The sequence below is a fragment of the Ammodytes marinus genome (genome assembly GCF_949987685.1).
Source record: "Ammodytes marinus genome assembly, chromosome: 7".
NCBI lineage: Eukaryota > Metazoa > Chordata > Actinopteri > Uranoscopiformes > Ammodytidae > Ammodytes > Ammodytes marinus.
Window position 1 is genome coordinate 25,762,854 of NC_137211.1, and position 27,677 is coordinate 25,790,530.

The following is a 27,677-nucleotide window of genomic DNA, read 5'->3' on the forward strand; positions in this document are numbered from 1 at the left end:
AACAACATTCACAATTCCAGTCATTCTCCTCGTGTTCAGGTGATCTACTCTGACAGATAATGAGAGGGACGTACACCTGGAATATGAAACCATCGGGGTGTGGCGTTCACTGACCTCCTATATGTAACACTATCCACCTGACTTCACGTTTTCCCCACACATGTCCAATATCCTCATGAAAAGAAAAAAAAAGCTTCAAAATACCAGAAAGATTTAGACATTTAAACAAAGGTATGTGAGGTCCATGACTCGAGTAGGACATTGATATTAAGGCTATTTCAGAAAAAATTGACATTGTTATTAATTTAAAAAAATAACACAAATATGAACAATAATGCTGAAACTTGTCATTTTGAATTGGTGAAAATATGGGATTTTCTCACAGACCATTAACATATTATATATTATATTATAACATTTCACAAAATAGGCTCAAAAGATAAAGAATCCAAATATTGGCTAACACTAGCCACTATTTATCGCCATCATTGGACATTACACGGGGTGTGTTGTTTTTGGTCACCTGATTGGCTGCGCATCATGCCTGTCATTTGTGTAACCACGCCCCCACTGTCAGTGACTTCCGCCTCTGTGTCAGTACACGGTTGATCCCTGCCCATCCTTTGGTCAAAACCCTCACCCAGCACACACCGCCGAGGTAAGACGAACAACTAGTTGCTGCCCTCTCTATGGCCTACTGTTGTGTTTTCGAGGTAGTACATTTTTGCTCTGCCTATTTGTGTACAAGGAAGTTCGACCAACTATGCTAGTTAATTAGCCACTTTATTTTTCTGTAGCCCGCCCGCTTAGGGTAGAGCTGTCTCACTGACGTCCTGTCAGTTTGAGTTGTCAGCTGGATGTGTTGTCGTTTAGGACCGCTTATGCTTATTTAATGACATTGTTTTGGTTCAGAACTATTGGACGAGGTTAAATATGTTAGTTTTAACTTGGCAAGCTAGATGTGTATGTGTGTGTGTGTGCTCTAGTGTTAGCAAGGGAGGGAGCAGTTCACAATGTAGCGTAGCATCATCTGGGATGGGTTCTCCTTGGCACTTATGTAGCGAATTGGACGTTGAATAAGTTGTCAGTGGAGGTTTCATTAAGAAAAACACAGCTTGGTTTGAGTGGTAGGCTACACCCATTCCTAGCTACGGGATATTACTCATTTATTAACAAGTAGTATCTGGGAGGGAGTTATCTAGGTTGGATAGTGGTGGTGCGATTGTCAGTTCAAGTCTGACCAAGGTGAAATGTGAGTGAGACCATACAGCCAAAGAAGAAACGGATATGTTAGTCTGAAGAAGGCGTGAAAGCCATTCAGAATTCCTTGTGTTAGATAAATAGAAACACTTGGATCATCAGTAGCACGTAGTTCAAAGTTAGATTAATTAAAGTCGCCTCCTTAGTGGGTAGGTTAGTGGGTAGGTAGGTATTACTACTAGCAGCAGCGGTGGGAATGTTCCCTCGCCGGTTTGGTTGGTCACTGCCTCGATCACCATCTAGACCTGACTCACCAGATAGACTAAACAAAGCCTTGTTTGTCTTTGTACTGTATTTGACACCAATGTTTGCAGCAAAACAGCCTGCAGTGTGTCTGCTCTCCCTAAAAGATAGATAGAGATGTCCTGAGAGCTAGAGGGTGCATTCACTGACCCCTGTTGTTGGGGATGATGCTCAGAAAAGGTGCTTAGGCTTAGCGTGGATACATCCCATTTCACTGTTGTTTAGTGCATCCAAAATGATTGACTAGCACTTGGGAACATTGCATGACAATGGTGCAGACACAAATGACAAACTTTATCCTGTTGACCTTAACAAGACATTGCAAATGTATCATTTGTAGATACATTATAACAATTGTTAATACATTGACTAACTGAAGTTGAACTGCAAACATAGATTATTCAGTTTCTTTAACATATGACCCTATTATTAGGCCTGATATGATCATACTAGGCATATTAACATACTATATTAAATATTTAATTACAATGGTGCCGGATATTGATCACTTGTTGCATGCTTATCTTCTGTTGAAGCCTCTATACCAAGATTGCAAATAAGACAAATTGTAGTTGTTTTTTTAATGTATTTCTCATTAATATTTTGCTGTAAAAACAAAACAAAACGTGGGATGCAGACTGACATAGGTTAGGCTACATACAATTTCACCAGAAATGTGGTATTTCAGTAAAATTTCAAACGTTAGAATACATTCGGTTTAAAGTGAGTAGGTGTGCACACCACACAGGAAGGCACCTATACATTACAACATTCTCTCTGGAATTAGAGCTGTTATCATTGTGTTGTTCCTCTTCCTCCCTAACGTGCCTTAATTACCCCCTTAGTTAGTTGCTATGGCGATGCTCTCCGTTTGAAAGGGGAGCATCCCACTGTACCAACAGAGCAGCAGCATGAGACGCTCTATGCATACATGAGAGATGTCTGTTTGTTGTTTTTTTTGCTGTAGCCTATTGAAGTGTCGATAATGTGACAGGACACCTAGACAGGTATTCTACTGATGCAATATTTTTTTCTCGAGTTCTATAGACGATTTTAGGGGAACAGGAAGGGGATTTTGCAAGGCCATTTCTTAAAAGCCAGCTTTCAAAACAGTTGTGAGAGGAATGTTGCACAAATTGCTGTATACCAACACACACACACACACACACACACACACACACACACACACACACACACACACACACACACACACACACACACACACACACACACACACACACACACACACACACACACACACACACACACACACACACACACACACACACACACACACACACACACACACACACACACACACACACACACACACACACACACACACACACACACACACACACACACACTTACAGCAGATGTAAGGACAGTTCAAAAATGTTTTGAAACACAAGTTGTAGTTTTTCTGTTCGAAATTCAGAACAATAAATTGACGTGGAAAATATTTACTGAAGGATCATGTGTCCTGCTACCGCTTAAAGTAGTGTCTATACAATCAGCTATTGTGTGAGGCATTCAACAGGTTTGCAGTTATATTGATCTTCATAATGGTAAGGCTACTGGGCTTATTTTCTGTCTGCAGTGTGATGAGACAGAGTTTAACATTACATTAGTCTAGGCAACCATCCAGGCAACACAAACCAAGACTGTATACATAATTTATTATAGCAGCAAGCAGACTAATGGCTAGCCAATCAGGAGCATGCCTGTCTTATACACACAGCCATTGCATTGTTGTTCTCTGCTTTGATTGGCTCCTGGTCAGAAGGAAAGTGCATGTTTGCCATCAGGGACAAACACCTGCCACATCTACACCATTATGCCTACTGTCATTATAGACCAATACTGTGTGTGATAATAATAATAAGTAATATGTTCTGTTATTAGCTTCCCTGCAGGTGCATTTGCTTTTTTTCTAGGTGCATTTGCAATACTGTGCCATCAGCAGTTTAGTTATCATGAAATACTGGTAATTTAACACAACCATTAAAGCTACAGTGCGTAAGGTTTTTTTATAGGAATGAATGTCAGTTACGTGTAATCCATCGCCAAACGAGTTGACGGAATGTCGATTAAGCCTAGTATCAGCTTCACAAAACTCTCTCTGTATCTGACAAACTGGTGTCAACAGCAGGAGCTCAGAAAAAAATTCCTAGAAAAAGTTTCGCTTTGCAGAAAAAAATGTAAACACAAGTTGTAGATAGCATATGAAATGAAAGCGGGTCCTGGGCCTGATAACCTTAAACGCAGAAGCAAAAATCCAGCATAGCCAGTTCCTCCCAGCTGAACCAGTCACACACACACACACACACACACACACACACACACACACACACACACACACACACACACACACACACACACACACACACACACACACACACACACACACACACACACACACACACACACACACACACACACACACACACACACACACACACACACACACACACACACACACACACACACACACACACACACACACACACACACACACACACACACACACACACACACGGTATAACAACATGAAAGACAAAACGTGCTTTTGTGTTTTTATTATGTGCACTCAGCTGGGAGTGTCACAGTGTTTGTGTTCAAGGTGTTGGACACAAAAAGTTTCGAGGCAAGATGCTGAGCAGGCTTTCTATCTTTACACCTGTGGGAAAGTCAAGACCCAGGTTAACTCCTCCTAGCAAGTATCACTGGAACGTGCTGACTCACAGTGTGTGTGTGTGTGTGTGTGCTCACTCAGCATCCTGTTCAGAATGAGAAATTGTCCTGTTCCCAGAGGGTTTACACACTGAGTTCTAGCAGTTGAAACATAGAAAAGGACACACTCATAACTTGAATCACAGAAACTAGGTAACTATTGAACACTTTAGGATTTTCAGCCGCATGATGGGGACTGAGTTTGGCCCTCAGTTAAAGCAAAAAGTTATTTGAGATACTCCACTAAAAAACTATTTGGACCAGTTTTACTAGACTCTAGGGACTGGCTTTAGTCTCCCATTTGAAAAACAGATTTGGAGCTATTGTTTTCATTTGTCCATAATGCGGGTGATGCTAAACCTGTAAAATCTGCACTACAGAATTATTGTAATATTGTCAATGCTATTCTCCTATCATCCTCTTGGTGCCGTTAGTTGGTTGTGTTAATGTTATATTCCCTTCATTTTATGTGGCATTAATAAATATATTAGAAAGGTCAAGGGTGTTGTTTGGTGGTGTATTGGACTTCTTGGCCTAAAGTCGCCACGTGGGATATATCGTTGACTTTTCAGTTGTTGCTGAGCAGCAATTGCAGCCTAATTGCTGAAATGTTAACGTTGTGTGTGTGTGTGTGTGTGTGTGTGTGTGATTGTTTGGGTGGGACAGTGTTTATCACTTTTTTGATTTATTTTCCTGGGCGTATGCCTTCATCCAAGGCCCAATGACTGATGCAATCTGGAGGAATAACCGGCCCCTCTAGTCTCTCTCTCTCTTTCCTAACCTTGGACATGTTTTACTGAGCCATTGTAAAAAGGCTTGTGTTATCTTTATATTCCCCCCTCACTCCTCATCTCGCCCCTCCAAGAGAAACCAGATGCAAAGTGGGTGAAAAGGAAAGGGATCGGATGAGATATAACATTGTGCCTTTTCAGCATGTGTTAAAGCTATAGTGCGTAACTTTTTTCCATATAAATGAATGTCGGTTACATTCAAGCCATCGCCAAACGAGTTGACACAAATTTGATTAAGCCTATCAGTGCCTCAAAACTCCACATGCGCAATCACCGAAGGCTTACCGCACGTAGGTGTGCTGAAAGCGTTGTTATGTAATTCCTCATGGGGGCGACAGAAGTTATTCACTTGACTACAGTTTTATAGAGTCCAGTTTACAGCCAATACATTTGCTTCTCATAACAGTCTTGCTTCCCTACACACTCTCATTTATATGTTGTACTTCTGCACCAGTGTGTGCTTTTAGCTGATTAGGTACATTGTATTGCTCTTGTACCTTTGTGCTCTTATTAGCATTCTGCTGAGCGGCCATTAACGCAGCCAGCGGTGCGAGGCCGCTCTCTGCAGATTAGCATGGATGCTGTTGACGTTAGCATTCCCTTTTAGTTGTCCTCCTCCAACATGGTTAGCCTTGTGACTGAGGTCCAGTGAATATGATTTCATACTTGTGGTGGTGGTACTGACTAAACATGAGTTTGTGGGATATTGACATTTAAACTCTTAACTTGGTAACGGTCTTGTGATATTTCCATTTCCCTTTCCCTCAGGCAGCAATGATGTAACTGTCTCCTAGATATAGAATCAAGCCCCAACCTCAGCGATTTTTACCAGCATCCAATAAGGAAGTGACCAAAATTGTAGTACCTTCCGGTGGCCACTGGGGGTGGTACCAAGACTGAGCAATTTTTATTTGACTCACTTGTTCGACAGGGCGTTTTCAAAGTCTTATTAAACCTATTTACAGCCTGGTCCACAAAACCATTCTAGTCTGTATGTTTAGGTCATATCTCCATGACAACACTGAGGGGGGTGAATATTTTTTGGACCACGCTAGTTTTTATTATTTTGGTGGTTAAAATGTATTGGCGCGATCTCTTGAGTGACAGCTCTCCGCCCGTTGTCCCTCACTTTGCCTCGGAGGTATACGTCAGCTAGATGGGCGTATCTCCCTCCCCCCGACGTGAGGCGGAGTAAATATCTCACAAGATGGCGAAGCGCATAAACAAGGATTATTGGATGCCGTGTGAATAACTGAGGTCAGCACGGATGATACATCCATATTATATACTATCTATGTATAGATTATGTTTTAAAAGGAGCAGTTTGTGAAACATAAATAGTGCTGAAATTGACTTTATATATTGCTTTGATGAAAACAGGGAGTCTTGGGCATACAATAACCCCAAACCTTGTTTGATTTTATAATAAGGTTTCCTTTCTCTGACATTTAATTTGATTTGTTTTCTAGATATTTAGTCAAATTGTAAACTATTCTAATTTAAGTGTGTGTGATCACTAAATCTGTCTACTTTCCAGATGCGGCGGTAGAAAATAAAAAAACAACCTTGGCATTGTATTGCAACCTAGTTTTGGCTTTAGTTGACCTTAAACCTATCTAATAAGAGCAAACCAATGTGTTCAACAGTTCTGTCCTCCAAACTCCTGTTCCTCATTTTCTTTGCTGCACAAATGAGTGTACAGACAGGACAGCAACCACAGCAAAAAAGCATGTGTGTGTTTGTGTGTAAGTGTGTGTGAGAGTCTCCCTCTGACACAGTGGCACGACTGTGCTTCTTGTTTTCCCAGCGTTGCCTCTTTTGGGAATAGCTGGTCAAACCCATTCCCATTATCCCTATAGCTATGCCCAGAAGCACTTGCTTGGTCCATTTTAATCAAATGACACACATGTTTTCTTTCTTGCACAATATGTCCCTCATAAACAAGGTTCAGTGGAAAGTGTTCTAGTTTAAATCATAGTGAAGAAGCTGACTGAATTATTCGCCTCATCTTGTTGTTGAGTTTCTGTGCAAGTCAAATGTTTGAAAGACAAGTGCAAGGATGTTGGTCCACAAAGAAAAAAAGAGGAACAGTTTTACACTTAAACTTATTTGCTGTGTGTGTGTGTGTGTGTCTGATCTTTTTACCAACTATCATAAACAGCCCTGTAAGAGCCCGAAATGTAACAACGACCTGAAATGTAATTACTTGCCGATAATGTAACAAAAATACTGAACCCAAAACATATTAGCTTTTTTGCCCAAAATTTTACAACTTATTACATTATGGAGCCAGCAAAATACGTTTCTCCTAATGTAAAAATTGTATTACATTATAGAAATCATTTATGGAATAAAAGGCTAATTGCTCCAATGTAGAGTGTAGTTTCAATAAGCATTCTTTCAATAGTTATAAGGTAATTCAAGGCAATACAGACTTGATACTAACACTACAATAAACATTTTGCTCGTTCCATGATGTAGTAAGTGACCCAAAATGTCATAAGTTGCTACATTTTGGGCAAAAAAAGCTACATACGTTTTGTGGATAGCATTTTGTTACATAATTATTACTTTTTTTTAAATTTACATTGCGGGTACTTGTTCCATTTTGTGTCGTTGTTACATTTTCAGGCTCTTAGAAGCCAGAGTTAAACTGCGCCACTGAACTATATGGGCACATAATGGCTCCTTTATTCCATGGTATGTACTGTTTTCACTGCATCTCAAGACACATGAATATATCTGACTAATTAAAATGTTTCTGAGACAGACGGCCACAGTCTGGTTGTTCTTTGCTACTCACTGTTGTGAGACTGACCGAGTGATGTTGGAATGTTAAGGAGGTGAAATGGGAACAACAGAAAGCCAAGATGCCTGTCTCCAAAGTGCCTACTTCTCTCATTTATGTAACCACAATTAGGCAATAATGCTTTGCTAGCTCACATGTTCTTTTTTTTTAAAAGGCTAATCAGGAGACCGGAAAAGACTCAATTACATAGACAGAAATGTCCCTCCATTGTCCCACTACTCACTCCATATGATTGAACAGTGTACAGTAGAAGTTAGTAAACAACTGTGTGTGTGTCTGTGTTTGTGTGTGTGTGTGAGAGATTGGTTGCGTTCCGAATCGCATACTCTTTCTTTTTTCTATTCTACATACTACATCCGACGATAAAAAGAATCTAGTTAGGATGCAGTAGGCATACTGTTGGGACATACTTTACTCTCTTATTTCATCATAACATTGCGACTTGATCTTGCCTCTTGCTTTTATATCCGTCGCATCCCCGTTTGTTTTCTTATGGAGGCTTCGTCGATGTGACGTCACTTCACGTGCGCACTGGATTGTGGGTCAGAATCGCCCAAATAGGATGCAGTTTTCAACTCTAACAATCTTGGCCGCATGAAGTAGGACATCCGGGTACTTCTAACCATCCTAAATCTGGCCACAAGAATCGGGACGTCCTAAATCTTTTTTCTACATACTATATAGTAGAAAGTATTCGATTCGGAACGCAACCATTGTGTGAGAGAGACACACGCATTGAATTGACAGTTCGCAGAGGTGTGTCATCTCTTGTGCTAGGTGTGTGTGTGTGTGTGTGTGTTGTATCATTGCTCAGTACTGGGCTCTGTCTCACACGGCAACAGCTCTTGTCTGTTCATTTATCTCTCTCTCTCTCTCTCTCTCTCTCCCCCCCTGTGGCTTAAGATGTTTTTGTCGGCAGACAGCAGAGACACACGCTGCTAGGCGAGCATATCTGAACATTGGACCTTTGAGTGGAGCAGCCATATGGCTCTATAGGTTTGTCAAGGCAAATAACGTCATTGGGCATTCTTTTGAGACCTTAAAAGGTCTCAAAAGAATGCCCAATGAGGTTATTTGCCTATGGAAAGTTTGACAATGGGATGCCACAGTCACAAGCTCTGTGACTAGGGATGCACAGATCCACTATTTTTAGTTCTGATCTGATGTCTGGATGATAACGATACTGTCTGAACATAATTATTCTACATTTCTTTGTTGGTGGTGATGGTGTAATGTTAGGAGAGGCTTTAGCAACACATCAATACTAATTCAAAAGAGCAACACATATACACAAATGCATATAAGTTTATCTTAACAGCTTTGAACTGTTTGAATGCAGAACATCAGAACTCAACTTTTGAATTGCTCATTCTAATATTAATGTGTGCTACATCACATAGCTATGGTCTTAAAATTTAAATTATTCCATAGTAAAATTATTTAGATTTCTTAAAAAACAAAACACAGGTGCGGACCCAGGGGTGTCTGAATCCCTGGAGGGATAACCACTAAATCGCAAATGCGAAGATGGGGAAGGGGAGAAAACAAAACAAAGAGCTTTAAAGGGCCACGCAGGCTACCTTTAAGATGAAACACTAAACAACAAACTAAAGCACCACTGCCAAGCAGCTGAAAGCATACAAGTAACTCAACAGTTTACTGTGGAACTCCAAAGCCAGAGACCCTCTCACTATCCCAGAGGGCGAGACTATGAGCAGCACAGAGCACTGGGGTCTCAGAGCATATATAACCTCTTCACACCTGGGCTCAATTAGCCAATCAGTGCCACACACACCTGATTGCGGTTAGTGAATCAGTAACCATTCTGACGGAGCCGAAAGATTCCGTGTCCTCACATAGATATGATGGAGTGTCATCTCCTTTGCAAAGTTAAACGTATTACTTGAACTTAAACTATGAATACCATAGAAGTCTCTACTTATTTTCTGACAGCCTAGTATGTAACTAACTAATGTGGCGCATTTCACTGCCCATTCTGACCCTATGAGAGGAGAAAGTAGCAACATGATTTCATTTTTATGGAAACTTGTATCAGGTGATGAGCCATATCAAATTATTTGTGCTTGCTATTTTTGTCGAATGAAATTGATCAGCAAAATATGATTAGGTTGTAGTCAATTAATTATGTTCAGAGAACCCTTATATTATGGAATAGTAAATATCTCCATGGTGAGGTTCACCTTCTGTTCCAAAACATAATCTCTATACAGCCCTCTTGCCAAATACATGTGTTTCCCTGTATATCTAACTGAATAAAAGAGCCTTGTAACTAAGCTATTGTCCAAAGTATGGAGGTGTGTGTGTGTGTGTGTCATGTCTGTCAAGGTTACGTAATAGCTCATGGCCGTCTGGGACAAAGTGAACAATGTGATTCGAGTCTACAGCAGACAATCAGAGAGCTCTCTGTCTCTTCCTCTGTGTGTGTGTGTGTGTGTGTGTGAGTGCAAGTTATAGAATAGGGGAGATTGAAAGCACAAGATTACCAAAAATCAATAAATGCTGACCTATTTATCAAGTTCTCCATGTCGGGAATGCCTTTACAACTGAACGTCATACACCACTTTAAGGCGCAAACAATCGGTTTAATAGTTTAGAAAGACCCAAGGGGCAGCGTGGGGGTTGTAGTTCACCCAGTGGTTGTAATACTCAAGTACACTTATTTGCTGGCCAATGTGACTGCTTTTAATGGGTTGTGTAATGTGTGTGTGTGTGTGTGTGTGTGTGTGTGTGTACAATGTAAAACATGAGCCTGGAGTGTGAGCCAGCATTGTGTTGACTGTAGCTTAGGGACGTAGGCAGCATCATGTTGCTGTCTGGCATCCAGTCATATTTTTGACTCATTTGTCTGGAAGATGAGATTTTGTATTAATAGCTAGCTCAAAGATCATTTCCAGAATGGGGGATTCCCACTAAGAGAACTGTTGAATTGTGGGTAGTGAGGAAATAAGTGTTAGGAGTTTAGCTTGGGGCCACGTGTGTTTGTTTCCTATTTCAGATCCTAGAAAATGACAAAGGAGGTTCAGTAAAGTATGGCTTAGGTAGGTTGTAATAATGAAAGCAAATCCGTTTGTTAGCTTTATTCACAGACATACGAAGGTTTATGTTGATAAGGGTTTTGGGTGTGTTTCTAGTTTTTACCATTGATATGGGGGCTGTTGTATTTCTTGAGCACAGATTATACTGTATGTAGCCTATCATGTTATGTTTGCTTTCAGTCTTTTCAAGCTCATGTGGTAATGGTATGGTAAATGGACTTGTATAGCGCTATATCTCTGTTTATCACAGACCCAAAGCGCTTTACATTGTTTTTGTACACATTCACCCAGTCACACACACATTCATACACCGATAGCAGCAGCTACCACACAGGGTAGGCTTAGCACTAGGGTGCTAAGCTAACTAAGCTAACTATCGGGAGCAATTCGGGGTTCAGTGTCTTGCCCAGGGACACTTCGACATGTGGCGGGGAGACGGGGGATCGAACCTCCGACCCTGCACACCAGAGGCGAACTCCCTACCCACTTCGCCACTGCCGTCTCGTGAGGCCCTTGAAGATCCGGGGCCCGTGTCTTAATGCACCATTGTGTTCACAGCATATGGGCAGAACATTGAGTACTGAAGGCACTGAGGCACTAGAAGTATGTGTGATAAGGGTTATCGCTGCTGTAGGCTTGTCTTGTTTGTTGGAAGCCTTTTTATTAGCAGACAGGCAGTATTTAGCTTGTCGTCCGTTCTCTCCACCGTATCGATTGCGCTCATGCCTTTAGGCCACGCAGTTCATTTGTGTGTGTGTGCTCAAGGCGTTAACCTGAGGAAAGGTGAAACACTCCCATTGTGTAGAGACAGGGGTAGGGAGGGGGAAAGAACAAGCACAGTCTGTTTTTAACTCTGAAAATTGAATGACGTTAATAAATGATTAGTGTCATTCAGGATTTGATTACACTGCAGCAGGTATGTCAAAATGCTGATGACGATCTTAGAAAAAGCAATACAGAGTGTTTGCAATATGCTTAATAATAATAATCTACTGTGTCACTGTCACCCAAAGGTAACGTTGTGTGTTGCTCATAAAGCAGCAGTATTTCCATTTAATAATACAGCCATTTTTGCATCAAAGTGCAAATGCAGGGTTAGAACTAGACATCCATCTATAATCTTTTTTTAGATATTTTTGGGGCATTTTTATGCTTTATTGATAGTGTAGAGACAGAGTTGAAATGGGGCAGAGAGGGGAGTGACATGCAGAGAACGACCGCGGGCTGGAATCGAACCCGGGTCCGCTGCTGGCTGAGGCCCATGGGGGGGGGGGGACGCCCTACCAACTGAGCTAAGGGTGCCCCCCATCCATCTATATTCTAAACAAATAAAGTAGTTTAAGAGCTGAGTATTTGAGAGTAGATGGTGTTCGTAGTGTGATGGTGTCTAATCTGGTATTGAGCCTCTGCGTCAAATGATGACTCACCGTGTGTAAGTCAAACAGATGTGGTATTTGCCGTACGGGCTGTGTCCTTGTGATTCAACTGTTTCACGACCATTTGGCTTTGTAGTGTTACTCAAGGCCAAGCATGAGGGTTATAGTGGTGACAGGAACAAGTGGAATATGCTTTCCTCTTGGATCCTATCCTGTGTAGTGTGTGTGATTAGATGGGCAGTGAGTGAGACAGAGCCAAACAATAAAAAAGTCATATTAGGTTACATTTTTTGTGGTGTTTGCTGCCAGCACAGTTTCAATGATCCTTCTCTCCTCTTTCAGTGTTATTTGAGTTTGATGTGTGACTAATTGACATACCAGTGAACCTGTTAGTGTGACTTCACCTCGTATAACAAGATGCCTGATGTGCATAAACTGGAATCACACCCTGTATGTGTGATGCTGGCTCCACCTTCATTGATTATCATCTTTACTCATTGGCATTCAACAGGGTGGAGAAAAGGTCATCTATTTATAGAAGCGCTAGTTACGTACATTGCCAGGGCTGCCATATCAATCAAAGGCAGCCTATCAGAAACCTCTTTCATACTTTCATTGTCCTGGTGGGAGTTGATTATCCCCCACAGAGAAAGCATAGTGTCAACAGGATGTCTGGAAACAATCAATAAAGGGAGAGTGCTTGTTGTCTAAATCACTTTTTGGCTAAATCAGTGAATATCTCCTCACAACCTGCTACCTGTCTAGTGTGTGTGTGTGTGTGTGTGTGTGTGTGTGTGTGTGTGTGTGTGTGTGTGTGTGTGTGTGTGTGTGTGTGTGTGTGTGTGTGTGTGTGTGTGTGTGTGTGTGTGTGTGTGTGTGTGTGTGTGTGTGTGTGTGTGTGTGTGTGTGTGTGTGTGTGTGTGTGTGTGTGTGTGTGTGTGTGTGTGCTCAAAACAAATCCAGTGTCAATACTGACCCTAGGCTCTGTAAATGGGCACCCTTCGTTTGATACCCTTTTTCTACATGCCGGTTTACAGAGCCATAGCTATTAGCTAGCAACATGCCCCTTGACAGAGCCTCCTAGGCTGTGTTTTAACAAGATAATTATTCTTAGCACAGTGAGGACAGGTAATGGATCATTAAGACAGACTTTGAGGACATAAAAACTACGCATAACATGTTTTTTGTAATTAATTTGCTTGCCTGACAAGTTGTTTTGTGCCATGGTTTTCATAATAGTGAGTTTGCGATTCAAGTAATTGTAGAATGTCCTCTTCCTGAAAAGAACCAATTATAAGTCTATTGACATTGCTTATAATAGTTATTTTGGAAATGGATGAAAGGCAATTCAAAACATTGAAGAGCCAATGTACCAGACAGGAGGTAACAAAGAGCCCGCAGAATGCCTGTGACAGTGGTGTCCTGATTATGTAAGCACTGGAGCAGAAATCCCTCTGTTTGTACCCAGTGGGCCGTGGTAGAGCAGCCTGTTGCTCACAGTCAGACAGAGCAGGTGTTCAGCCGGTAGCCTGGATAGCTTCCTAGAGGGCCAGCATGAAGACACAGCATTAGTCATCTATTCACCATCTTCTTCTCAGCATGTTGCTTTCACTCCTATGTTGCAGAAACTACTGGAAATGCTTATGGCAGACTCTGCACCCTTACAGATTCATGCTTTATTGCTCCTCATTTTATGAAATGTTAATGTCCATGCATTTTAATTGAGTCTTTGTCTTGTCTTTTTAGTCTGTGTTTGAATGTGACATACTATGATCTATAGAGAATGATCTTGCTCCATTGTAGGCCTATGCCCAGTGTGTATGGTATTGTAGGCCCCAGTGACAATAAACTGATTCTGAGGGGTTTGGTGAAAAATCACAGCTTAGTGACGATATAGCCTACAGTTGTTCCCAATGCTGCTTTAAAGACAGACTCGATTTTTCACACAACACTTTCCCAGCACACAGGTGTGACTGAAGCCGTCTTGACCTAGTCTTTTTTTAAATATTTTTTTTATTTTAGATGATTTTTTGGCATTTTCAAGCTTTATTTGATAGTACAGAGTTGAAATAGGGGGGACAGAGAGAGAGGGGGGATGACCTGCAGTAAAGGTCAACGGGTCGAATTCGAACACGCGACCACTGCAACGAAGGCCTGAGCTAATATGGTACGCGCTCTATCCATTACACCACCGGAGCGACCGGACTTTAGTTAAGACACAACTTGCTGTAACATTCATTGATCTTGAGTGAACTCAGACACTAAACTAAAGGCTGATGTTGTTGTTGTTGTTGTTGTTTGTCTCTACAGGTCACCCATCTCCTTGTGAAGCCCAAGAAACACAAACTAAACTGAAGCCAGACCAGCTGTCAACGTGCTATAGCTCTGATTTTCGTACTGGTGTCATTCCCTCTGTGCCCAGAAATCAGCATCTTACCAAGTTTTGGACATTACTTGGACATTGAACCAACATTGTTCTTTGTTGCCGTGGGTACCCTCCAGAAGGACCTTGATTGACAGCTCTCTCCCTCCAGAGACACTGTGAGGGTCCGTCAGCCAAAGGAACATGTGCTGTTGAAGCTGAACCTCTGTCCTAAACCACTGGTCTGCTTTGACTCTAGAAGATGAGCAATGAGGATGAGTTCTACGACGCCATCTCAGGTGGGGGTGTGTGTCTGTCTGTCTGTCTGTCTGTCTGTCTGTCTGTCTGTCTGTCTGTCTGTCTGTCTGTCTGTCTGTCTGTCTGTCTGTCTGTCTGTCTGTCTGTCTGTCTGTCTGTCTGTCTGTCTGTCTGACTGTCTGTCTGTGTTGGCTTCCACTGTGTGAAGATCGTTTGCAGATGTTCTCAAAGGAGAGACCAAAAATTGCTTTTGTGTTTTTACTATTGAACTACTCGATAATGTAATTTTTATTTCATTTTGATGAGCGATTTTTCCGTTCTAGTTTAACGATAGAAAGTTATTTCTCAAAGGAACAACTCATGTTGTTATTAGACCAAATGATGGCTAATGTCCTCTGTGGATTTGATCTATTAATCAATCGATTTTAAAGGAGTTTTAACAGAATTTTGCAATTTCACAAACGTAATTATACAGACAGTATTGATTACTTTTGTTAGGATCTTATGTCATGAGGGAATGTAATTTGTGAAATAGTTTTTGCTGCAGGAGGCTATCAATCCTGATTAGATGGTCTGTGTGTTTGTCTCCATCATAGAAGTATAATAATACTATCCACTGGAACCTGAGCTGCCTCAGTCTGATGATTATGTTCAATAATTCAGAGGCCTGACGTCTTTTGATCACGATCAGTGTAGTCCAATAATACACCCTGGATTCTATCAGAGTCTATGGCTGTGTTCATGTCTGTGTCTGTGTGCAAAAAGATGAATAGTGGAAAAAGGTGTTAGTTCAATTATTATCGAGAAGTTATAAAGAAGCTCCAAATTACAGTGCGTGTGTGTGTGTGTGTGTGTGTGATGATTATGATCATCTTGCTCATCGGAGACAGATGCAGACCAGGGCTGATGTATTATTCATTAGTACGTGCGGCTTCAGGTGACTTACAGCAAGGGCTTATTATCATCTACTTTATTTTTACCTCATTGGACCTCCAATTTTAAATACTAATTAATTATTAATTAGGATGAAAAAAAAATCAATTGAAAACAAACAAAATCACCATGAAAATAATTCATATTTTCAGTTTTGATAGCTCCAACAATACATTATAGAAAGCCAGACTGAATGAATGAGGTGTTCAGGTCTACTCCTAGGTCAGTTCCTGGCAGCTAAACGCATGAGAGGATATGGTCAAATCACTGTGGATACTGCAAAAAAATTGGAGATTTGCAGCAAATGGCTGAATTGCAAGTTTCACTTCTCTTTATAATACATTACACTGGAACTTCTTTCAAATAACCTTCATTATTTTGAGTATGAAAACATTTACTATACAACTACTACAATAATGTTAAAGCTAATTGTATGCTTGCAAACTTCTCATATTTTGGACATAATGCGAAAGAAGCATTCACACGTAGGGAAGAGCAATTTGTTGAAGCCTTTTTTATAGTCTCTTCATTGTTCAGCAATATTCTGTTACTTTTTCCATCTTCTATATTCATGTGAAAGGCCATTGAGTTGTATTTACATCTAAAATGGCTTACCTGCACTGATATACAGTACACACTTGTTACCTGTTTTTAAAGTGCTACTTCCATCTGAGTAGGTGTGTTTCTGTGTACTAAAGGATACTATCCATTTGGTCTATTATAAGCGGTTGTTAAGGCGACCGTAACTCCACCCCCATCAGCACTATACTATATGCTTACATGCCTTGTTCATGCTCTGGCTGCCAGGTGTAGGTCAACATTACCTAATACCATAAAAGACTGCTACATCACATCTAGTGTTGTCAGGTTGAGTAGTGAATTATGCAGCTTTAAAAGCACCTGCTTTGAATGGGGGAAATATTTCTTCTCCCACTGCATCATGATGGCACGTTTACCTTTTATTTTATTGATGACTTCTATTACATTTATTGGAACATATTAAAAGAAGATGCCATGGTGTCTTGGCTACACTATAACAGTCTCCATGCATTTTACCGTTATTTAGCCTGGCAGAATATGTTTTATCTCCAAAACTTTGGAATCATAAAAGAAAAAACATATAATGTGAACCACCTCTGTACTGTTTCATTGAATATGTCAGTCAGTGTAAACAGTTTCAGGCGATCAATAGAATTTGCCAGTCAAACACAGGCTTAAAGTCCCTAATGCAAAAACTGTATGCAAACGTGTTTCATTGTCTGTGGCAGTTTCATTTAGCAAACAAATTATAGGTGTATCATGTATGTCCCCATGTTGTCTGTTAGTACACTGCTGAATGAGCATGTTTTCCTAACTCTAACTGTATGTATCATGTTCTGTCCCACAGGCCTGGATTCAGACGAGTCGTATGAAGGGGTGTCTGAGGCCAGTTTTAAAGATGCGCCGGTGTTTGACGGCAGTAAACAGAAGAGCAATGGATCAGTGCCTCAGGAGAATGGCATCAAGAAATACAGGTACTGCTGCATTCCAACCCGACATTCCATCGCAACCGTGTGTGTGTGTGTGTGTGTGTGTGTGTGTGTGTGTTGATGCATTATAATCTTGTTCAGAAACTATTTAACCTCTCCCACTTTTTTTTGGTCATGCCACTTGACGAACCCCGTCCGCATTCCTCTTGCTCTCTTGTTTACAGTTTTTTTGAAGTTGTTTCGGTCTGCATCTATCCCAACCAATGATTTCCTGAAAAGATTTGTCCCTTCTTTTGAACTGTATGCTGCCATATTAATACGAACAACATATAATTTGAAGCCGTCAGCTGAAATATTTGAGCGACTTCTACTGCATTATCATAAGAACTGCATATGAGAGGCAATTTTTCAGTATTCACCAAAGTTGCATTTACATTCAGGGACTGATTTTTTTTTTCCACTAGTGCCACTCTAGCAAGGAGAGCCTTGACTTTTCCATTTGATCAAATATGTCTCCGTTTCTCATGTCAATCAGCTGTTAGATTTGGGGCGAATTGTTTCTTTCTTTCTAATTATATAATTTGTAGCACTTGTGTATTTTCAGACCTGCTGTAGAGCTGACCAACCACATGTTCAGCTTATCTACCACCTTGGTTTTCAGATCAGATACTGTTGGTACTGATAGGACACTGTGTCTGTGTTTCTGTATCAGCCAAGCCCCAACCTCAGCGATTTTTACCAGCATCCAATAAGGAAGTGACCACAACTGTAATAACCCGGAAGTGCCACTGGGGGGTGGTGCCAAGACCGAGCAGTTTTTCATTGACTCACTTGTTAAACAGGCCGTTTTCAAAGTCTTATTAAACCTATTTACAGCCTGGGCCACAAAACCATTTTAGTCTGTATGTTTAGGTCATATCTCCATGACAACACTGAGGGGGGTGAATTTTTTTGGACCACGCTAGTTTTTATTCTTTTGGAGGTTAAAATGTATTGCCGCGATCTCTTGAGTGACAGCTCTCCGCCCGTTGTCCCTCACTTTGCCTCGGAGCTATCTCCCTCCCCCTCACAAAATGGCGACGCGCACAAACCAGGATTATTGGATGCCGTGTGAATAACTGAGGTCAGCCCGGATGCTACATCCATATTATTTACTATCTATGGTATCAGCATCATCTCTGGACATCTTATTGTTTGGATACATAAAACAACGGCAACACACCTAAGACCTTCTGAAGCTTAAAGGAATAGTCTAACATTTTTCATTTTTAGCTTTTTGCCTCACACTCCAGCTCAAGAGAAGGTGGCAGAAGCCGTTCCTGTATTTTTTTATATATAGAAAGGGGCAAAGGGCGCTCATCCAGGTTAGATTAGCTCAAACACTGGTATTCAAGGGGAGCAGGTCAAAATATAAACATTACAACATCACTAAATGCTTGTGTGTGCTTGTTGGGACTTTATTTACCATGTTATGTTGCACTCTGACTCTTTATTTTTACACGACTGTGCCTGTGTCCGTATATGTGTGTTCCCCATTCATGCTACCCAGTCATTTCTTAATCTTCTTCTTCTTTTGTTTAGGACGTCATTGCCTGCGCCCATGTTCTCCAGAAACACTGTCAGTGTCTGGAGTATCTTGAAGAAATGCATTGGACTGGTAAAAGGACCCGCACATTTCCACACACAATCAAATTCTTCCCCATTTAATGACAACATCCATATTTTAATGGCCATTTTTTAACAGTAGTTTTTCTATTCTATGAATTTCTTAAAGTCACACTTGATGTTGTGTGTGCTTTTCACAGGAACTGTCCAAGATCACCATGCCCATCGCCTTCAACGAGCCTCTGAGCTTCCTGCAGAGAATCACAGAATACATGGAACACACTTACCTCATCAACAAAGCCTGCTCGCTGCCTGACTCCTTACAACGCATGCAGGTCGGTCGGACACACACACACACACACACACACACACACACACACACACACACACACACACACACACACACACACACACACACACACACACACACACACACACACACACACACACACACACACACACACACACACACACACACACACACACACACACACACACACACACACACACACACACACACACACACACACACACACACACACACACACAGGACTCACACAGACAGCCAGTCATCACTCTAAATAAACATGCAAACATGTTTTATTTTTTACTTTTTTGGAAGTACATTTTTCAATTATTTTCACCACAGTTTATTAAACTATCGTGAAAATTCCCCTGACACACACATATACACACTCATTGACTAAGCCTAGCTCCAAGAAATACTGTGAGAACTGGTAACATTCATGAAAATAGAGAGACGCACATATACACACACACTAACATGAGGTTCATTTGTTTGTTTTCAGGCTGTAGCTGCTTTTGCTGTGTCAGCAGTTGCATCTCAGTGGGACAGAACTGGAAAACCCTTCAACCCTCTGCTGGGAGAGACCTATGAACTCAACAGGTACACACACACACAAACACACACACACACACACACACCAACACCAACACCAACACACACCCCCCCAGCATTTAAAGGTCACCCGCTTTATTGAGTGTATATTTCTCCTCTCCCTCCTCCAGACCTGAGCAGGGTTTCCGGCTGGTATCGGAGCAGGTTTCCCATCACCCTCCAGTCAGTGCCTTCCACGCAGAGAGCCTGGGCGGGGACTTTGTCTTCCACGGCTCCATCTACCCCAAACTCAAGTTCTGGGGCAAGAGCGTGGAGGCCGAGCCTAAAGGAATCATCACACTAGAGCTGCTCAAGTGAGTGCAAAAGAGAGAGAGGCTGCTGGAAGCATGTGTGTGTTCATGAGGGCTGTGCGATAAAATTGGCAATATGTATGTATGTGATATTAATTTTTCCTGTTTATATGTCGCAGTATGGCTAGAATCTTGATGGTTTCGAATTGCCAAGTTTTGAATCAGAATTAAAGTTTTGAGTTCAATTGTAGTGACTCAATTTGCCTGCTGAATAATCAGTATAATGCGATTGTGGTGATGTATTAAGACCACCTAGATTGCACACACACACACACACACACACACACACACACACACACACACACACACACACACACACACACACACACACACACACACACACACACACACACACACACACACACACACACACACACACACACACACACACACACACACACACACACACACACACACACACACACACACACACACACACTTGTATTTCAGTTGTTTTACATCTTCAGTGAATTATGTGGAGTATCACGGTAAGTCCTTGCCAATACACAGCCATAGTGTTTATAGAATTCTATCGGATCCGAAATCAGTTTCGGAATCTACTTTTGTCTTTGTTCTCCCCAATGTTCTACCTCTCCCTCTTTCTATCTAATCCCCAATTCATTCATCCCTCCTTCTCTCTTCCTCCAGGCACGGCGAGGCGTACACATGGAGTAACCCTTACTGCTGCGTGCACAACATCATCCTGGGCAAACTATGGATAGAGCAGTATGGCACAGTGGAGATAGTCAACCACAGGTAAACTATACATGGGAGTTGTATAATTCGAAAGCTGTATTTCCCCTTTTTATAGAATATAAATTGTTGGCAGAAGTACAGTTAGATGTTACTGACATGGTAAAGCTATGGTGAACCAAATATACATCAAGCATTAATATATGACAGAAGATAGAACAATGTGCAGTAAAATGTACCTTTTGTTGTTGCTTAAGAGGAGCTACCGTATCATTGAGCCTAACACAGGAACACACTCCCCAGTCCTGACCAATGACTCTCCAGAGTTTTGGCTTCTCAGTTCTTGTGAAAGTGAACCACAGTCAATTTCAAATAAAGTATTATAAAACTGACACAGATCTGTTGCATTACCACTCTCTGCTTCCTTCCTTTTTTACTCTGATACTTAAGATCTGTAACCCTGAAACAGATCCCAGATCATTTTTCATCCCTTTGTTTATCCAGGGATGCTCTGCAAAGCTTGTTTTGTAGTGTATTCCGTCACGCTCTGTGTCATCTTCACACAGCTGCACAGATTCACACCAGGGAGTGTGAAGCCTGTGCAAAGTCTGATGGCACACTTTTTTGCTGACACTGAGCTTTACTGTTGAACTGATTGGATAAAAGGCCTTTCATGGAAAACATAGGGAAAGTTGATCGACATTTTCCATTTTTCTGGACAAATGTTCAGTCTATCTGGGTTCAGAACCGTGCAACATCACGCCTCTAAGGAGGGTTAGAATGAAGTTGTTCGATTATAAAAAATACTACTCTCAATTACAATAAGTAAAAGTGCTATTTTCTACTGACAACCGGAAGACTTATAGTTTGAAAGACTTTAATGTTGGTAATTGTCAGTTTCTGAACATACATTTTTTTTTGATAAACTTAATTAACCAATGTGATTGGTGTCAAAATGAATGATTATCTATTGATTTTGGTGCATACTCTTTATGAAAAGATACAAAATGTTCCAATACAAAGAATCATTATTGAACATTTCTACATTGGATTCACCATAATTGTTAGTAACAGGTTCCCTCTTCTCTCCTACAGCACTGGAGACAAGTGTGTGTTGAATTTCAAGCCCTGCGGGATGTTTGGCAAAGAGCTGCACAAGGTGGAGGGATACATCCTGGATAAGAAGTGAGAATGCACACCCACATTATGCATATTATAGAAGTGTGTTTAGCATTCAAAGTGTTTCAACTCATCGGAATGTTGTCTATAATTATTTATTTTTTCTTGTCCTTTGTTTTCCACCCACATTTATTCTCTTTTTCCCACTCTGCTCTCTGGCCTTCTACTTCCCATTCTCTTCTCATCCCTTCTTCCTCCTCTCCATGGTTTTGTCTCTCCCTCCATCCAGTAAGAAGAAGCAGTGTGTGATCTATGGGAAGTGGACTGAGTGCATGTGGAGCGTGGACCCTCAGGCCTACGAGACTCACAAGAAGTCAGAGAAGAAAGGAGACAACAAGAAGCAGAAGAATGTGAGTGGAGGATAGAAAAAACCTGTGGATTAACACCTATTGCTTCTTTAAAACTCCTGCTATAAAAGTCTCCTTTCTTCTCTGATGATCATAAAGGACCTTTTAAAGGCTTCCTTTTGATTCATATAAGCCTTACTCTTGTTATGACACTGGATTTTCTTTGCTGTTTTTCAAGGAGGTTAAGTCTTTACTGCAAATAAAAAAGGCTGTATGGACTGATTATGAATTGCATTGAATTGCTTGTTTTCTATATTTGCTGTCTCATAATTTTGGTGTTTGGACCTTTTTTATTTGTTTTATTTCCCTCTTGAATTCATGCTGATGTCCACAGCATTGTCTATGTTTTGATGTAGGTAAAGCAACAGGCCTGGTTGGCCCCGAGGTCTTTAGCTGTTCAGTTTGAGTATTCTTAGCGGATTGAGCTTTGCTGTTGGGTTTTTGAAACTGAAGCAACACATACTGTGACACTAACTGTGATTATAGATGGTAACTGTTTTTAGATGCAGTGTAGATGGAGTCATTTTTAACATGATATAAGATGTGAGTGGACCTATAGCAGCGGTTACGATGACTATTCATCTAATTTTCAGGAGGAGCAGGACGTAGGGCAGAGCGACGATGCAGACGACATGCCCGAAGTCCAGGAGACGGTGTGTGTGGTACCAGGAAGCACGCTGCTGTGGAGGATAGAGTCCAGACCTGCACACTCTACACAGGTAGACAAGATGAATACACACACACACACACACACACACACACACACACACACACACACTTACCACTTACTTAACTGTTATTCCCTCTCTTCCTTCTTCAGATGTACAACTTCACCAACTTTGCGATGGCTCTGAATGAGCTGGAGCCTGGCATGGAAGCCATCTTGGCTCCCACAGACTGTCGCTTCAGGCCTGACATCAGAGCCATGGAGAACAGCAACATGGGTAATTGCATTTACCAGGCCCCTTATCAGTCAATAATCGAGTTTGGTTTGCATGATCATACAGTGAGTTGTTTTGGCAGCAGTGCCCTGCAGGAACCTCCATATTTCTTTCAAAATAAAAAGGACAGAAGTTACTGAACTGAAATGAACTTTCCTTTGACGCTACATTTCTGAATAATACATCTGAAAGTATAATGTCTTAAATGACCTTTAGTGGGATAAAAACACTAGAAAATAATAATAAAATGCTGCCACCTGCTGGATAGCTGTGTCACTGTCTGGTGGACGATGTGTATAAAGACTATTTGAAATAATAAATGTATTCTAGCATAAGCCTCTTTCATTTAAATCGATGAGCTAAATGGTACAAACCTCATTGTGTGTGTGTGTGTGTGTGTGTGTGTGTGTGTGTGTGTGTGTGTGTGTGTGTGTGTGTGTGTGTGTGTGTGTGTGTGTGTGTGTGTGTGTGTGTGTGTGTGTGTGTTGTTGTTGTTGTTGTTGTTGTGCAGATGCGGCCAGCACTGAGAAGGAGAGACTTGAGGAGAAACAGAGAACTTCCAGGAAGGAGAGAGCCAAGAGTGAAGAGGAGTGGCCTACTAGGTGGGAAACACACCCATACACACTACTAAAGACATTAAGATCAAATGATAAAACATATACAAAAACATGAAATTATAACCATACAATATCAAATAAAGAAAATGTAAATCGGGCAGAAACATGCATTTTAAAATAAACAATAAAATATATACATTGACAAATTATAGTCCCTGAAAAAAAAACCTTAAATGTCATCCATGCACATATTTATGCTTTTAAAGGTCAATTTCGGCAGCCATTTATTCCAGTGCTGGTGTGTGTTTTTCCAGATGGTTCCAGATGGGCACCAACCCGTTCACCGGCGCCCAGGATTGGCTCTACACCGGCGGCTACTTCAATAGGAACTACACAGACCTGCCTGATATCTACTGAGAGCCCTCTGGCCTTCACCCTCCTCCTCCTCCTCCTCCTCCTCCTCCTCTCCCTCCACCCTCTCCTCTTAACCTGCAATGATCTGCCTGTGGTGAAACGAAAGAGAGATATGATTAGTATCCACATCTCCATCTCAACTGCCTTCAGAATGATGGACTCACCCAGCGCAGTCACTCCTCTCAAACTTCTCCATGTCTTAACTGAGGCTTCAAGTCTTTATTTTTTCAAATTTTTTTCTCCATCTTGTGACATTTTTCGGAAACATTTTACCCAGCTCTCTGCCCCGGCATCGTATATATAGAGCACAAGAACCATTTTTATTCCCCGACCAATCGCAGTGGCAGAGAGTCGGTTTCACATCTAAACATGAATGTTTTAACATCGTTTTACAATCAAGCTTTTTCCTCTGAGGAACCAGAACTCTGGACGGCGCCATTTTAAAATATGAGCAAAAGAAACATCATGTAAAACAACAGTAACGACAGAGATTGATTTCTGAGAGATGGGACAGCGAGTCAACGGGGGAACATCAGGGACGTGAATGCTCCTTTGACTGAAGAGTGGATCTCGAAATTGCTCTTTGTTTTTATTTTTGGCTTTTAATCACTCCCTTAAACACTCCCAAAATAAATATATTGGTGACAATGTATTCCCTATGGAACAAAATGATATGAATATTATAAATTAAGATGTACTGTTGGTTGAATTGGACAAGACAAATGGAAGCATTAGTGTCCATGTGTATCGTATCCCTCACGCACTGAACTAAGTCGACACAACTTCGACAGCAGAGTAGAATGTGCAGCTTGAGCAGACCTGGGATCAGAGAAGAAACCACATGCTATGAATGAATGAATGGAGCATAGGTTGGTTTCGCCCTCTCAAAATGTAACTCTGTTGTCTTAACACTCCCATTGTGGCCTATGTGTCTGTTTGAACAGCTGTTGTTTTTTTTATTCCAGTAGAAACGTACAGTATGATAAACAATGCTTACTTACCCAATGTTAAATAAAAAAAAACTATTAACTGAATGTTTAAAAGCGGCTTAGGAGGACTTGCTTTTACTGTGCTGGCTGTTAAGCGATAGCTGAGGTTTCATTGATATTCAAGACAGGTTTCACACAAGTACAGAAAATCTGGTTCATTCTTCTGAGGAAACTGTCGCTTGTCTATAAAGCATATTTTACTTTTAAATCCCAGACTCCATGAAGAGGACACGTGGATATTTAGTTCCCGGATTAAACACAACCACCATCTGCATTAACCTGATCGACATAGTTTCTAACAAGTAACAGTAACATGCACATTCATGGTTGTGAATGAGTGCATTAACAAGTCCAGACACTTGAAGGCATATGAAGTACAAGAGAGAGTGGACTGGGTGAAGTATCCGAGTGTGACTATGTTGGTTTTACATCATTATTAAGCTCAGTATCGTTATAACACGATTTGAAAGAAAGAAAACGTCATCGTCGGCGTAATGCAACATGCAGACTTAGATACTCTGCTGTTTGGCTGGATTGGATTGCATAGAATGGATGGATCGCTGAACAGGCCTTGAGGGGGTCGCCTGCAAAATGTCAAATAGATTCAATATATGACTAGAGAGATAACTACAGAAACACTTCATGACCACAGGGAGGTGAAGAGCTCTACGAAAAGATGCAAAACGAGTAAAAAGAGACATCAGAAAGATACATCCCTTTGTGTCTCCTTCAGTCGTGGTGTCTTGGTCATACTGTCTGAAAATACGTCCATGTGTTTTTTTTTCTCCTGTTTCATTTGTAGTAAAAGAAAAATAGAAGGGATTAGCAACATATGGAAACAAAAGTTATCATGTGTTGCACCCAGTAAAAATGTGTGGACTTTAGCCGCTGTGAAGTTTCATCTTGCTGTTACAGATAAGTGATATTTTAAATGGTTAACTTTCAGCCTTTACATTCCAGAAGTTATATTGGGGGCTACAATCCAAATACAGACGTACCATCTACAAAGTATATATACTAAAAGATCAATTTTTTTTAAAAATTTTAATTACGCTTTTTAGTTTTCAAATTTAATTGATTTCAAAATCCCCTCAGCGGTGTGTTTGCTCTTGTTTTAATGTGGATTGTTCATATAATACCCTGGTTAATTTTGCATCGGGAATGGAATAAGATAAATGTTTAATAAAACAACATAGAGAGCACACTAATCTATTGCACAAGATCATCAGAAATGTACATTTTTTTAATCTCTATATTCATCAATTTCCTGTATTCAAATATTGGATGTTTAACAAAAACACATTTATTTCTCACCCACACCAACTCTATGCAACTGTTGCACCTCTACATGAACAGCACATATTCAGATATTGTACAGTATAGCTTTACATTGCCCTCACTCAACTACACTCACACACACACACTTCATCTTTTGGCTTCTCAGCTTGAATAGTCACATGCACCTCTAAATAATGACTTTGCCTTTCTTGGTTTATCCTGATGTATTCCCTAATAGATGTTTAGAACTTGTTGAAATACTTTGCACTACAACCAGCCTCACAACACAGCCTTGGATCAACTTAACCATTCATTTGTTCTTTTTTAGAGCCTGGATTTGTCACTTCCCCCTTTTTCTTCATTCCACTGTCTGTGTTTTTGTGTGTTTTTTTAAAGGTATGTGCATTATTTATGATGTTAAACGTTTTATGAATTATATCTGTAGTTTTTTTTTAATTTTCTTTAGCTAATTTGTCTAATCCGAACCGCTCTTTATTTGTCTCTCTCTCTCTCTCCAACACAAATCTGAAGTGTATGATTGAGGAGTGTCTTAATTGGCGCTTGAAGATGACATCATTCTCTAGTTGTGACAGGGGAACATTTTACTGTGGCCCATACATCTGTCATTTTAACCAATACTGTCCAAACCTAGATGGACTTTTAAGACTAATCATTCCTTCCTGTTCCAATGTGTCCTGGCTGCTAAAATGTCACTATTGAATACTTTTCTGGGTTATTTTGTGTGCACAGAAAACATCTATTTTTCAACTTTTACATTAAAAAAACGGCATAAAATCAGTCTCAAAAACACTACACAGAAGGGTGTATTGAACAGTCACATTTGTCAGCAATGGTTTCGACTGCAAGTCAAAAGGATAATGCTCATTAAATAGATCTGTGTTTGATGTTGCTTTGAGTGTTGGTTCTTCTCATGTCTTAACCAGCTTTCTCTTGAACTGTATCACTGGGATGTCCATGTTATATATGTGTACAAGTGCAGCACAGAGGTAATCACAAGCAAAATGGCATATAGGTTTGTGCAACTGATTTATTTTTATAGTATTTAAAACGGTTCTTTTTTTTATTTTGGTGAGAACATTGTACCAGATGTTTTATTTTGAGGCGGGGGGAGACTGTAGGGGAGGTCATATCCAATCTGTGGACAGCTTGGTAGA

At 40.8% G+C, this 27,677-nt stretch overlaps 1 protein-coding gene across 2 annotated transcripts; it reads left to right on the forward strand.

The window, feature by feature from the left end:
- Nucleotides 1–583: 583 nt before the first annotated feature.
- osbpl2b (oxysterol binding protein-like 2b) lies at nt 584–27,677 on the forward strand. Of its 2 annotated transcripts, none has more exons than XM_080031110.1 (14): nt 584–658; nt 14,579–14,929; nt 17,209–17,335; nt 18,872–18,947; nt 19,096–19,230; nt 19,705–19,802; nt 19,925–20,107; nt 20,753–20,860; nt 21,893–21,982; nt 22,206–22,326; nt 22,917–23,042; nt 23,144–23,267; nt 23,776–23,866; nt 24,136–27,677. In XM_080031110.1, exons 2-14 carry the CDS (start codon nt 14,893–14,895, stop codon nt 24,236–24,238), a joined length of 1,419 nt encoding a protein of 472 aa, XP_079887236.1. In that variant the 5' UTR covers nt 584–658; nt 14,579–14,892; the 3' UTR covers nt 24,239–27,677. The 2 variants fall into 2 exon arrangements, with proteins under 2 accessions (XP_079887236.1, XP_079887237.1); XM_080031111.1 differs by having other exon boundaries at nt 649–713.